This window comes from Phalacrocorax carbo, chromosome 6 (assembly GCF_963921805.1).
Source record: "Phalacrocorax carbo chromosome 6, bPhaCar2.1, whole genome shotgun sequence".
Classification (NCBI taxonomy): domain Eukaryota; kingdom Metazoa; phylum Chordata; class Aves; order Suliformes; family Phalacrocoracidae; genus Phalacrocorax; species Phalacrocorax carbo.
Genome location: NC_087518.1, coordinates 13,527,576 through 13,542,087, shown reverse-complemented (window position 1 = coordinate 13,542,087; position 14,512 = coordinate 13,527,576). Strand labels below are relative to the sequence as shown.

The window sequence follows — 14,512 nt, the reverse complement described above, 5'->3', positions numbered from 1 at the left end:
TTTTTTTAAGGTCACAGAAATAGGAGTGAAGATAAAACAAGACTTGTGCTTTCTAATTGCAGACCTCAGTCAGACCTGCTGAGAGGGAGGCAGTGATAGCGGATAAGGTAGAAGGGATAAGGCTGAAGTCTGGACCCCGGGTAACACTTAATACATTCTCCACATGACGCTGAAGAGCAGGAGCATGTGAAATAATCTAAGATACTGGAAAACCTACAACATTCCTCCTCCTTCCTCCCATCCTTCTCCCTGAGAGCATCTCAAAGCCAGTGAGGGGCTCATGGGGAGACCACTGAGGGGACTCAATGGTCTCCGAAAACACTCCACAAAGGAAAGCAAGCTCAAATGCTAAGGAAACTCATTTTGGCCACAACTCCTCAGGAAGCAGGCAGGTCAGGGAAGGCAACAGGACAGCTCCCCAAGGGAGAAAAACCTGCTGTCTTCTCTCAGGCCAAAACCCCACTGAAGTCACAGACTGAGGAATCCCGAATTTGACCCAGGAAACCCAGCTTTGACTCAAACCCCAAGATGGCCTTGATCTCCAAGCTAGGGTCTTGAGAACTTGAGGTTGTGCTTAATTGACAGCAACAGAAAGAAGGGAGAGATAAGAGAGCATAAAAGGGGGAAGGGGAGGGAGGAAGAAGGGCACAAGGCAATGAGAAACTAGGTGGAGGCAATACTTCTCCCAGCTCATAGCAGCTCAGGAATAAAGACTCAGCTATAACTTGGTTTCTAAAGCCTGTGCTTGCTCAGGGTTCACCGGGGACACATCAGGCACTGAGGTGAGAAAATAGAGCTGACATTTAATCTCAGGCCCTCTTAGCAAGAGTCAAGTCAAAGCAGGAAGACAGATCCCAACATCCTTCCACCTCCCCAGCGTCCCTGCAGAGTGGGGAGGAAGAATGGGGTAAAAATAACCTACCTGTTGCAGGTCCCAAGTCCAGGCTGGAGTCGTTGAGCTCTCCCCCATCTTCCCAGAAGTACTGCGGGGGCTGTAAGATCTTGGATTCCTCATTCTCCTCACTGGCAAAGCCCGATCCTGGGGCAGCATGCAGAGAGCTAGGGGCAAGATCAGGCTCCGCAGCCTCTGGGATGGTTTGCTCATGGGAATTCATGGCCTCCAGGTGGGACATCATGGCAAACTCCAGCAGGGAAGTTGATGTCAGGCCATCAGCAGTTGGCTCCTCTGAAGAGGCAAGGCAGAGGCACAAGATCCCTGTATAATGACAATAAACCTGTGTCAGAGATAGGACTGACACCCATTGGGCCTGTCTTCTCCTTGCAGCCTGCTCCTGCCAAACCAACCTGCTGCACACACCTGCCTTTGGGGTAACCTGCCCTTTGGATGGGCTGCGCTCTCAGCTGATGAGGAAAATCAGGGTATTTTGGGAAACATCCACAAACATGCAGAGGAGCATTCACATACAGGAGGAGTCAGTGCCAAGCAGCCATCCTCCTGGGGCACCTCTCTTCAAGGGGGCAACAATGGTTCACCCTCTCTGAGGTTTTTTGCCTCTATGAAAGGATGGGGTGACTTGTTAGTTGCCTATCCTGGAGAGGAGGTGGAATGTCTCATACTTAAGCCGTGAAATTCTGACCCTGTGAAGTCAATGACAGTTTCCTATGTGACTCTCACCCAGGCAAGATTTCACCCTAGTGTTCCTGATCTGCAGCTATATTATATGCAGGGGGACTGATTTAAACCAAAATTATTTACATCACCAATACTAATCATGTTTTAAATCAGCAGTCTGGAAATCTATTTTTAAGTCATCAATTTGAACTTCATTGTGCATTCACATTTTTTGTTTTCATAAAGAAGGGCTAACTGTCACAGGTAAGAATTAAAATATACCAACAGCAAACATGTACCTAACGCTAAGCAGGGAAGCGGGTTGCATTTTACACTTTTCTTTCAACAATTATATCCTTATTTCCATTTTATCTATTAGAAGGTTTGACTGACACTTCTTGATTCCTAGATGAGACTGTAATTGCTATTTTGTGTCAAGGTACATTCGCATGCATACTGAACTTCAATCAAAATGCAAGAAAACAGCACCTGGAACCTGGCTTTATTCAACCGATAAATACCACAAGTATGGAGACATACAGAAAAAAATGAGATTACCAAAACATGTTTTACATTTAAAACAGTTTTGTTAAGCAAGCAAAGTAACTAATTTGGGTGAACTGAACCAATTGCTTCCTAGCCCTCCCTTCTTCAGCACATTAAAACTAGAAGATCTCATCCTCTCACAGCTGATTTTTATTCATAGATTAGAAGAAAAAAGGACAAGTTTTCCCGCTTTCTCAGCTCATACTCAATTTCTCAATCCTTAATGAACCAGTCACTGAACTGAACTAATTGAATAAGCTGAAATGAAGACTAATTTGGTATTTTTCTTTGATAACTGATTTTCTAGGCAAGAGAAATGCAGCAGATCTAATCCATCTGGACTCCAGTAAAATATCTGATACAGTGCCTCATGCAGAATTATAAGAGAGGCAAGAAAAGACACTGATTAGCAGGGTAACTGTAAGGCAACTGTTATACAAAAAATGACAGAGGCTTGTGCCGGAGGGAGGCTATTAGTGGAATTCCTCAAGGTCTGTCCTTGGATCTGCTGCTTTTTAACATTTTCCTAAGTGACCTTGGAACAAAAATTAGGAACAAGGACACAAAGCGAGGAAACATCCTCACTGCACAGAAAGACTGTAGGTACAGCTAGGTGATCTTGAGAATGGAAATAACAGAAATATTATGAAAAGGAATAGCACAAAGTGATAAATTACTACATTGAGAACTAGCACCAAGCATTTCTGATACAAGACAGGAAACTACCCATTAGAAATGTCTTAAGAGGAAAAATTTCTTTATTAGCAACAGCTCTGAGATATCACTGTAATGCAGGTGTGAAAATGCTTGCACAGTCCTGAAGTATTAGAAATAGAGAGATTTTACAAAGGACTGCTGAGACATCACCTGGATGCTGCATGCAGATCTGGATACACGTGGCCTGAAATGATTTAAGCAGAGCTGAACTGCCTTCAGGCAAGGGCACAGACTAGGCAACTTCCCGAGGTTCCTTCCTACCACTATGTATGTCCCAATACTCCACATCCCAGAAGGACAAATTCAAATGAGGGCAAGCGCCAAGATGAGCCATAGGACAATGGCAGATGGGCTGGCCCTGGTGCTTTCACTGAAAATGTTAGCTTGCTACCACAAAAAGTTTGGGAGTTGCTGCTCACTTGCCAGTCTGATTACTAAACCTGTCCTGGGAACACTGGAAGCCAGAAATGTGTTTCTCAAGCCTTCTGCCTGCTCTGACCCTCTCCACCTTCCTCCACAGTTCTCTGAACTGCACAAAATCCAATATTGGTTACTCTTTCCCATATATACTTGGGCCAGGCTTACAGCACTTCTCAATCCTGTTTAGTTTGTTCTATTGATCTAAGGCAAGATCGGCTGAGGCCAGCACAGCAACAAAAAGTGAACGGCAGAGGCAGAGTAATCAAAGGGGAAGAAAGCTACTGCAGAATCACGGAGCCAGCCAAAGTGCTTCTGGGCATCCCTGGGGATGGGTCAGCTCCCTCTGAGCTGTGCACGCACAGCAAAGTCCACAGCTGGAAATGAGAGTTTGCACATCTCTCATGCATGAGCCCAGATCTGGAGAGACCTGGCCAGGCCAGCCCCTGTGCCAATTCAGTGGTGCTTACCAGGAGGCTTCAACATGATGGTGCCTAGACTGGGCTTCCCCAGACTGACACAAGACACCTACATCACTAACAGAGAACACTGCTGAGCCTCATGCAGCCCAGTGGAGAGAGCACTTGTCTTGAGGAGCTTACAGTTTAAGCAAACATGACAGAGAGCAGTGAGGGGGCTGAAGGGAACATTATTGCCAAAGTTGTCCAGAAAAGGGGAGCAGAAGGATGGGGAGAGAGCACAGCAGGTCCAAGGCCGTGTGGAAAATTTGCTGTAGTTGGGACTGCAACTGACTGCCTGGACCCTACATAGCTCTTTACCCACCCCAATGCCTCAGTTTCCCCCAGCTCCCATTAGCAGAGACATGGCTGACATGGGGCCTTGGCTTTCTAGCCACACTACAATACACATCTTCCCAGCTGGTCTCCCAGCCAGCTAGGCAAAGCCTCAAAACGTAACTCTAAGCCAGCTCCAAAGACTGGATCAGGCCTTTCTTCTTCCATCAGTTACACCCTGTTTGGGCTGCCTCAACAGCTCATCCACAGCCCATCTCACCACCTCTACAACAGACCTCTCATGGTAGTTGAACCTGAGCACCCAAAGAGCTAATCCCATCCATGAGGGAAGCTCAGATCCCAGGAGTTTGTTTACCCTCACTTAACTCTGAAGTGTTTACCCAGTTAAAACCCTCTAAGCTGCATTATCTTGTTTACTGGGAAGCTCTGCTCTCCTCAGCCCAAGATAAAACTACACCACCTCATCCCTAAGAATGAGTCATTAATAGGCACACCCTGAGCAAGCCAGATTTCTCCTGGGGTGGATTTGGAGTAGGACACCTTGGGGCCTGATGCACAGGCATGGAATGCAGAGGCTGGCCTGGGGGGACCCCCCATGCCAGCACCAGCCTGAATGCCACAGGGCTAACAGCACTGTTGCACCAGTGTACAAATCAGTACCTCTCCAGACAACATCCTGACACCACTTCATACCTTTTGCACCAGCAGCAAAAACCCAAAGGCTTGGGATGCCAAACAGCAGACCCAAGATTTGCCACCTTCCCTCTCTCTTCCAATCACCTCATAAAGAAGCTCAATGCAGCTGTCAACTCCAAGGCAAAGAAAGAATCAAAGCACGAGCTGAGCTGGAAGAGCAGAGGAACACAGCTGAAAGGAAATATAACTCCCAGGGTGTCAGTGGCTAGTTATTTTCCTCCTAGGATGGGGAACAGGGATTAGATGACTTCTACCAGCCATCAGTCTCACAATTTTGTATTCTAAAAGGCAGATCAAGCGATAGGAATAAAGAAACAGAAATGAATAAAGCCCTGGAACTGTAGATGGGAGGGAGCAGGGAACGGAGCCAGGGCTCGCCAGCTGCTTCAATGGGGTGTTTGTGTCTCATTTCTATTTTTGCAGCACCTCTGCGTAACCTGGAGGAGATGAGGCTCTGCATGCTAAAGAGGGCAGCCAGCCTTTGGGGAAAACGGCAGGGCTGTGAGCTTGGGAGGGAAAACCCTCCCCAGATCAGACAGAGGAGGGGCAAGAAAGGAGAGACAGTGGGAGAGGTAGGTGGAGGGGGGAGAGGGAACAAAGGCAGAGAGAGAGCACCAAAACCAGCATGGGAGCTCCCACACTGGCTGTGAGCTCTCCAGCTGCTAGCATCCACAAAGGTGACACATGGAGGTAATGATGACCTTGCAAAAGATGCTTCACCTCTGCAAGGAGCAGAATGGGTGATTTCAACAACAGGGAATAATACTGCAGCATTACCTTTCCAAGGCCAGCCAGGAGGATACACGGATGAAATGAGTTTGCTAGTGGCTGACCCCACTGGATCCTCAGAAAACAATTCCAAGTCAAAGTGGAGAAGCTTGCTCTGTTCAGCTTAGCAGGCGATTTGCTGCAACAGCCCCGGACAATGCAGATTGAGGAGTTTCACTCAACAGCAGGAAAAAAAAATAAATCTGAGGGAAGAACATATGCTATCTCTCTCCCAAACTGTTGTGAATATGAGCAGTTTCCCATGTCTAAACAGTTCTAAATGAACCCCAAAGAATTTTCTACATTAGCTGCCCAAGAACCACTTTATCCCTTTGCCACAAGGCAAGCCACCTCTCCACAGGACAGGGCAACTGTTTAAAAGCTCCCAGCTGACCTACTGAATAGGAGAAGAAGAGAAAGAGGAAATAAGTTGTTTCTGTATCCAGCTGAAATGAGAGGAGGGATTTGGGGAGATGAAATGGAATCTGGCTGTGACTGTGTCAAACAGCCTTCAAAATTTTCTTGCCTTTTAATTAACAAGTAAACCGCAATTTCCTCTCCAAGGAAACACACAAACATCCCTTAAGATGTCATCATATCGACTTGACCTATCGAGGGGCTGGGGTGCCCTTCAGTTTACCCAACTGAAGGTCAATTTCACCTCTCCTTCCTGGGTGCTGTGGCTACACCACGCTGCCACAGAAGCAGTGTGCTCAGCCTGCTGAAGGGAAGACCCCTCCCCTAAACACATGCTCTGACTTACCTGTCTCTCCCCACCAACTGGCAGAGCCAGTACAACACCACCCAAGTGCAGCTTACACAATGGGTACCAGGGTGGGCGGTCAGAGCATCTCAGTATTGCCAAAGCAGCAGCTGCAACAGTGTCCATCTGGCCCTGCTACTGTTGACCTTCCTTTCTAGCCCACCCCAAACCCAGGAGTTACCAACAATGTTATTTCCTAGGACAGCTGGGTCAGGAATAGGTCATCTACTGATAATCGGTTAGGACAGAAACACAATGACCAAATGAGGGAAGCATCTGCCAGGGATATTCCCTCCCTCAGACCACCGTGCCTGGAAAAGCCAAGGAGCAAGGCCCAAGGGCAGAGAGGGGAGAGGCCCCAGGCCAGACAGCCAATGGCACAAACCACTTCCAGAACATAACAAAACACAGAGTAATTTAAATAATAAAAGAGGATCCCAACCACAGACAGTGGAGGAAGAGAAGAAAATGTTGTTCAGCTGAGGAATGTCCAAGCCTATTCCCCCATGCTCACCTGGAGTCTCTGCACCCCAGCCCCTAAATAGCTTGCACAGGGAAGCATATGGTACAACCACATATCAGCCTAAGTCCTTTTGATGCTAAATCAGAGTTACAGACCGTACCTGAGCTGGGATGCTCCACCTAAGAGACCTCTCCCAGTCCAGCTCCCACACAGCCTTATTGCCGCTCTCCCACGCTGCACTAGACCAATTACAAATCCAGCCAGGTGCCTAATCTCTGAGATCATTTCCAGTTAGGGCTTCAAGATCAGACTGCCATCCTCCTCCGGTATTGCCAGCAACCAGGTCCCTCACCAAGTGTCCCTCTAAAACCATCCACTTTCCCATGGCCCTGGTACATTTTACAAATCAATGGGAAAAGCACTCGGGTCTGCTGAGAACACATATGCTTACCAACCTGCGTGAACAAGAGGGATGAGGCACAAATGAAGCAGCCCTTGCAATTGGACAACTCTTTAGAGGGAGATGCGAGAGCACACAGTAGCTGTACCAGCATCTTTCAGCTTTTACAGATCTTTACAGCTAGCATAATCAGAGAGCTCAAACACCAGGCTACAGTGTGTGCATGCCTGCACGTACTGAGTGGGCGCTACCTTGGAAAGGACTGCCAACATTTCCTCTCTTGGCATTTCAGCAGAGAATATCTACAGCACACAGGCCCAGGTATATCCACAAGAAATGGCAAGGCAATGCTAGAAGATGCATCTGCTTTTGCAGATAATTGCAGATGTGCCCTTTTCAGCACACATGCACCAGGGGCCTGAGCTCCAGGGATGCCAGCCTCCTCAGCCCAGCGCTGAGAAGAGTCAGGTCTCCTGTCATTATGATCAGTAACTGCTCTAAACACCACCACCCATCTCCACAGAAGTGTATCCATGCAAGCAGGTCACAGCAACTCAGACCAGCCTGCTTGTCCTTCCTACTTCGCTCAACCATTCATGCCAGGAGGCACAATCTTGCTTGGTTTCAGTCTCCCAGACTGTTTGCCTTCACTCCCTCCCCAGATCGTCTCGTAGCCTTCACACCTCCCTCCTCTGCTGCTGCAATGTCTGCTCTCCTCCGCGCTTCTCGCTATCCACAGTGGCAGCTCCCAGCTCAGGGCGGGGGCGGGGAGATGCAGCCCCTGGGGAAATAGCATCGGGTAGACAGTTGTATACAGCAGAAGTGAATTTTCTTTCCTTGGTTACCTTTCATAGGCCTCCTCAAAGAAGCCCACAGGCCCCCAGGGGTTAACAGACCACAGGATGAAAGCCACTGATCTAAAAGAAAAACCACAGCCCATAGACTCCTCTGCCCTCTCACAGGCCCAAAGCATTTCATCTATCTGCTAAAAATCACCTTGCCAGGCCTGTGCTTCCTCTTCTCTCTCCCAACCTGGACCACATACCCTGCAGCACTCGGTCTGATTTCCAGCACACCAAATAAAGGCTCAGGGCTGCTTCATCTTCAAAGCCTCCCTGCCTGGGCAGAGCAAGCACTACTGCAGACACAGAAGGGACTTCCCTCGGGACACGGTCACCCATCAAAACGTAACAGAAGCCTTTTAGACCCCAAACGGTCCTTAAAGCTCACTGGGCACAACACTGAGCAGAAAATGGTTACACTCTGCTCCAGCCCCTGCAGCATGCCAGCATGCTGCACAGCAGTCTCACCCCCAAGAGGCTCCACTTTCCAATCAGCCTCATGCATCCTAGGCAAAAAAGCTCATGAAAGGTTTCGTAGTCCTGGGGCACATGTACAGGTCCTGACTACCTTCACAACACATCAGGAAGGATAAGAAGAGCCAAAAATGATTGCATTTGTCATTAGAGGGAGGGCTGCAAAGCTGGCTCCCCAACAATAAAAAATTATCCTCAAAACAAGAACATACATCCAAACCCTGGTAACCACAATGGGGCTTAACCAGGTATGGGGACAGCGGGGGGCTGATTTGAACCTGAACAGGGCAATCTTCCTTGCCAGCATCCCTGGTCCTCTGAACAAACCAACACACACATTTGCTTTGCCTCTGTGCAGGCTGCACTTGTGTGGCTGACAAATCACCTCTCTCCATTCTTTTGGGATTATGTGTTTCAACAGCCAGTGAGAACTGGAAGCAAGTTTACCCGACCACCAGCTGTGGGCCATGATATACCTTCCCTGCAGCCCCTCTCCCCCTGGCCCTGCAACAGGGTGGCCGTTGCTGCTACTGCTGGTCACTCAGGTACCCAGAAAATGCCAGAGATTCTTCCCACGCTAAGCGAGTAGAAAAACTTTTGTGCACTCTGATCCACAGCTCGCCACTGGCAGCTTCCCCTTGAGGGCTTAATGTAGTTATTTCTACCCCGATGCCTATAATTAAATGAACATTTCCTTATGGCACTGAAGAGGCCAAGGCAAAACTGACTACAGGGAATTTTCATCCATCCTGATTTATATTCCCTCAGCTCAGGCTTGTTCACACGATGCTAACAAGGAATCTTCTAAAAAGGGGGGGGGGGGGGGGGGGGGGGGGGGCGGGGCAGGGGGAAAGCTTAAATAGCACCCTTGCAGACAAGCACCTGGGGAGACAACAAGAGGGAAGAGACACATTCCCTCCCTTCTCCCTCTGTTTTTAACCACATCATTTTCCTACTTCAAAAGCAAAGAGGCTCAGATATGCTAGAGCCCGGAGGGATGCTTCCACATTCTGCCAGCAGACCCGTGCTGCCCAGCAGTTTGATAGGACCCTGGTGAGGCATAGGTCCCATTTCAGCCCATCCTGCAGGTCTGCGGAGGCTCCCGATCCTGGGAGGCACGCTGCAGGAAGCATGCCTTCCCCCCAGCATCAAGGCATCTCAATCAGTCCCTCCAGCTCTCTCAGGTTTTAACTATTCCTGTCCTGAAGGACTGGAGGAACAAGGCTGGAGTGCAGTGAATTATTCCAGACTGGAATAGCTGAGCAAAGCTACTAACCACAATAGAGCTTGATTTATAAATTCCCAGCAATCTGCATTTCCACTTCTGACCTCCCATCTAGGTAGGACTCCAGGTGTCTGGAGATGCCTGGCCAACTGAGTCCAGCCCCCAAGAGCTGCCAAAACCCACCAGGATTAACAGTTTCACTAGATTAGGAACTGAGCTGTCCCTCAGAGCTACTGCCCACCACCCACCCCTACACCTCTCCCTGTAGGACAGCAGAGAGAATCACAGGGAAAGCCAAGCACCCAAACCCTCCCCATCATCACCAGCTGGACAGCAACACTAGAAAGTTTCCAGCAGCCTCAGCAGAACAAGAAACACACCCTCCCCTCAGCACAGCAGTTTCAGCTGTGGTCCTTTGAGCCACCAGATTTTTTAAATCACCATGAGGCCAGTCTCCTTCCTCTACACAGCAACTGTAGCTTTCAAGCGATGGGGATGGGGCCAACCCTTGCCAGCAGGTTGGCGGGGTGGGAATATGGCAGCTCCCTACCATGTACCTTGCCCTCCTCTGGGAGAAGGCGGAGGTCTGGCTGAATTTGGGACATGGGTCTCCTGCTGAGACACAGCTAAAGGACCTTTGCCAGCCATGCCCGAGGTCTTCACTGATGTGGACAACCTGCCTGGAGGAAACCACAAAACTGGCTCCCTGCTCAGCTCTGGAAAGGCTTATTGCTTCTGTGCCACGGAGTATTGGCACAAAACCCCAACAGGTTTTCTGATCCATTTTGCTCTTTAAGCTCACTATTGTTTGCAAACCTAAAAGGCTTTATCCCTTCTCTTTAGGGAGCTCCAGACGACAGGGGCGAGGCACTGTACATACAGCTCATGGACAGAGCAGCTCCACAGATGACATATTCCCCCATGAACATTTTTAGGAGAATGGGGTAATAAGAGAGATGTGCCAGGGGGCTGGATGTCACTGTATCACAGCTCCGTTGTGCTGGAAGACAGCGACTGATTGGGAAATCAGCCCTTCCCTCCCTGCCAGAATGACTCAAGACAAAGACTCCCCCACTCTTTAAACGTCCCTGTTCAAAACTCCTGTTCCACACTAACCAGATTTCTGTACAAAAAGGATGGGGGGGAGGGAGAGGGCAATCTCAGCCTCACGGGTCTTTAGGGGGATCCCTTTGTTGGGAAATTTCCCCGGACTATTTAAAAATAGAAGCAGAGCCTTCGTAACTATTTCATGTATATTATTCCTGCACTTAATTGCCTTTCCTTGGCACCCTACCTCTCCTCCAAATTTCAAGAGGAGGCTCTTGGGGGAACGCAGAGCAATTTGTGGTTCCTCCTTCCTTTGTGCCAGTTTCGCGGTAGTTAGTAAAATTACCACGACGCCAAAAGAAACCATCAATACCGGAGAACGCGGTTTTGGGGCAGCCCTGCCATAACAGGGTCTATCCTGCCGAAGCGCCGCGGCGGGGAGCGCGCCCCGTCCAGGGCAACGTCCGTCCGCTCCCCGCACCGCGAGTGCTGGCGGTGCTGGCCACCGGGGACCGCCGCTGCGCGCCCCGGGAGACCCCGGGTGAGCCCCCATCCCCTCAGGGGGAAACCCCCCTGCATTCAGCCCCCCGCGCTGGCACCCCAGGGGTTCTCTGTTATCCCCCGGGGGTCCCGAGGCAGAGACCGGCCACTCCAGAGGACTCTGATGGCCGGGGAGGGGGCGGAGCCCGCTACCCAGGGAGAGCTCCGGGATGGGGAACGGGGACCGACACAGGTCCCGGTACCGGGGAACCAACGGTGCTTGCGGGGAGGGGGGAGATGGGGACATGCCTATCGCAGAGGTCCCCGCGTCCCGGGGAATTGGACCCGCCGTAGTTTCCCGGGGGAGGGGGGGGAGGGGGGCGGGGCTGACCCGCACCCCACCGGGGATCCCGGTGCTCGGGGCGCTCTGGTGCCCGGTGAGGGGACCGACACCCGCCCGCCGCCCAGCCCCGCCGCAGGGGGGCGGTCGGCCCGCCTCATCCCACAGGGATGGCGGCGACCCCCACCCCACCAGCCTTCACTCACCGGCGGACAGAAGCAGCAGCAACGCCGGGGCCCGGTGCAACGGCTGCATGGCGGCGGCCGCTGCCCTGCCGCGCCGCCTCTTCACGGGGAGCAGGGCCGCCCCGCCGCCCGCCGGGCTCTGCCCCTCGCCGCCGCGCCCGCCCGCCGCCCGGCCCCGCACTGCATCCCGCCGCCCGGCGCCGCCTCCTCCCGACCGCCGCTGCCCGCCGCTCCGGGGGCGGGGGGAACGGGAGGGGTCCTAACTGCCCGCCGGGTGCGCAGACGGAGCGGCCGGGGCAGAGGCGGGGCGCAGGCGGTGGTTTGCACCTAATTTCTGGCCGCGGAGCCGCCGCCGCCGCCCCCCGGCCCGGCCCGGCCGCCCCTGGCTGCAGAGCCCGGCACGCCGCCGCCCCCGGGCGCCCACAACGAGTGCCGGCGGCGCGGCTGCATGCGCCGGTGGTGGGTGATCAGCCCCCACGGCGGGAACGCAGGAGCCGCCGAACCGCGCCGGCGACACCCCCCTCCGCCGGGCGAGGCGGGGGCAGGAGCAAAGCCCCGGCGGGAAGGCAGCGCCCTGTCAGCCGAGACAGCGGGGCCCTGTCAGCGGGGCCCTGACAGGAGCGGTCCGCAGACCAGACCCTAACACCCATCTTCTGACCTTTCTGCAGTTACCCATGGCCCACAGAGCCACCGCGCCTCCCTCACCCCTCAGCGACCACCCCACTTCATAACCTGGAAAAAACTTCTCCATCAGAGCAACTTCATTTCCCCACCTCTGGAGGTCATCTGGTCCAACCTCCCTGCTCAAGCAGGCTACCTGCAGCCAGTTGCCCAGGCCCATGACCAGATTGCTTTTGAGTATCTATCTCCAAGGTTGGAGACTCCACAACCTCTCTGGGCAACCTGCGCCAGTCATCCTCACAGTAAAAAAATGTTTCCTGATGTTCAGAAGGAACTTCCTGTGTTTCCGTTTGTGCCACTGCCTCTGGTCCTGTCACTGCAAACAGCAAGTGACCATTGCAAAGAGCCTGGCCCCATCTTCTTTGCACTTTCCCTTCAAGTATTTATATACACTGATGAGATCCCCCTTGAGCTTTCTCTTCTCCATGCTAAAAACCAGTCCCAGCTCTCCCAGCCTTTTCTCATATGTGAGATGTTCTACTCCATTAATCATCTTTGTGGCTTCACTGGACTCTGTCCAATATGTCCATGTCCCTCTCACTGGGGAGCCCAGCACTGGACACAGCACTTCAGGTGTGGCCTCACCAGTGCTGAGCAGAGGGGAAGGATCACCTTCCTCAACCTGCTGGCAATACTTTGCCTAGTGCAGCCCAGGGTACCATTAGCCTTCTTTGTGGCAAACACACATGGCTGGCTCACGTTCAATTTGGCGTCCACCAAGACCTCTAGGTCCTTTTCTGCCAAGCTGCCTTCTAGCTGGGTGGCCCCCAGCACATACTGTTGCATGAGATTTTTCCTCTCCAGGAGCAGCACTTCAGAGGTCTGTTGAACTTCATGAAGTTCCTGTCAACCCATTTCTCCAGCCTGTCAAGTTCCCTCTGGATGGCAGCTTGACCTTCTGGTTTATCAGCCATTCCTCCCAGTTTTGTGTCATCAGCAAACTAGCTGAGGGTACACTCTGCCCCATCATCTAGAGCATTAATTAAGATGTTTAACAGGGCTGGACTCGATATTGGCCCCTGGGGTACACCGCTAGATGCCAGCCTCCAGCTAGATTTTGTGCCACCATGCTCTGGGCCCAGGCATTCAGCCAGTTTTCAATCCACTGTCTGCTCATCCAGCCCATACTTCAACATCTTGTCTATGAGGATGTTGTGGGACACAGTGTCAAAGGCCTTCCTGGAGTTCAGGTAGACAATATCCACTGCTCTCCCCTCATCTACCAAGCCAGTTATATCATTGTAGAAATTTATCAGGTTGGTCAAGCATGGTTTCCCCTTGGTGAAGCCATGCTGACTATTCCTGTTCATTATCTTGTTGTTTGTGTGATTGGAAATAGTTTCCAGAATTAGATGCTCCAACACCTTCCTTCCAGGTGAGGCTGACTGGCCTCTAGTTCCCTGTGTCCTCCCTCTTGCCACTCTTGAAGATAGGAGTGACATTTGCTTTCCTTCAGTCCTTCACCACTTCTCCCAGGTGCCATGATTGATCAAAGATTATTGAGAGTGGTGTTGCAATGACACTTGCCAGCTCTCTCTCAGCATTCCTGGGGACTCTGAAGAGCCAAAGGTCTTTGAAGAGGCTGAAGTGTGCTCTCTTGAAGACCAGGGTTGTGGGCTTGGTTTTGACACTCACCCTCCTTCCTCCCCTCAGGATCCTGAACTCCACCATCTCATGGTCACTGCAGCGAAGCCTACCTTTGACTTTCATGTCCCCAGTGAGCCCCTCGTTGGTGAGTATGAGGTCCAGCAGAGCATCTCTTCTTGACAGCTGCTTTATTGCTTGGAGGAGGAAGTTACTGTCAATACGCTTCAGGAACCTCCTGGATTGCTTATGTCCTGCTGTGTTTTCCCTCCAGCATATATTGGGGTGGAGCACATCTGGCTCCTCTTCAACTGAGACTGGTGAACTTATTTTGTAGTTGTAAGTCCTTAGGGGAAACAGGATCCTTCCTCTTGGTGTCAGAAGCTTCCATCCTTCACCTTCTCAGAGGTTGCACTTACCTTAGTATTGGGTTGGACGCTGCCTGCTTCTCTACTTTAGGTAGGGTTGGAGGCTTTTCAAGCTGTTTTGTCTCAGAGAATTGTCTCAGATTCTGTCTATCTCCCTTTGATCTTCTGTGCAGCAGGATACTGTGCAG

The 14,512-nt window shown here is 51.5% G+C and overlaps 1 protein-coding gene across 2 annotated transcripts in view; it reads right to left on the bottom strand.

Annotated features, from left to right (window-relative positions):
• PODXL2 (podocalyxin like 2) overlaps nucleotides 1-12,107 on the bottom strand; it is a 33,475-nt gene extending 21,368 nt beyond the window's left edge. For both annotated transcript variants that reach the window (XM_064453756.1, XM_064453757.1), the window contains exons 1-2: nucleotides 11,713-12,107; nucleotides 923-1,216 (exon numbers count right to left, since the gene is read on the bottom strand). In XM_064453756.1, coding sequence (XP_064309826.1) covers nucleotides 923-1,216; nucleotides 11,713-11,761 — 343 coding nt within the window. In that variant the 5' untranslated portion in view covers nucleotides 11,762-12,107. The remainder of the gene's footprint in view (nucleotides 1-922; nucleotides 1,217-11,712) is intronic.
• Between the last annotated feature and the right edge of the window lie 2,405 nt (nucleotides 12,108-14,512).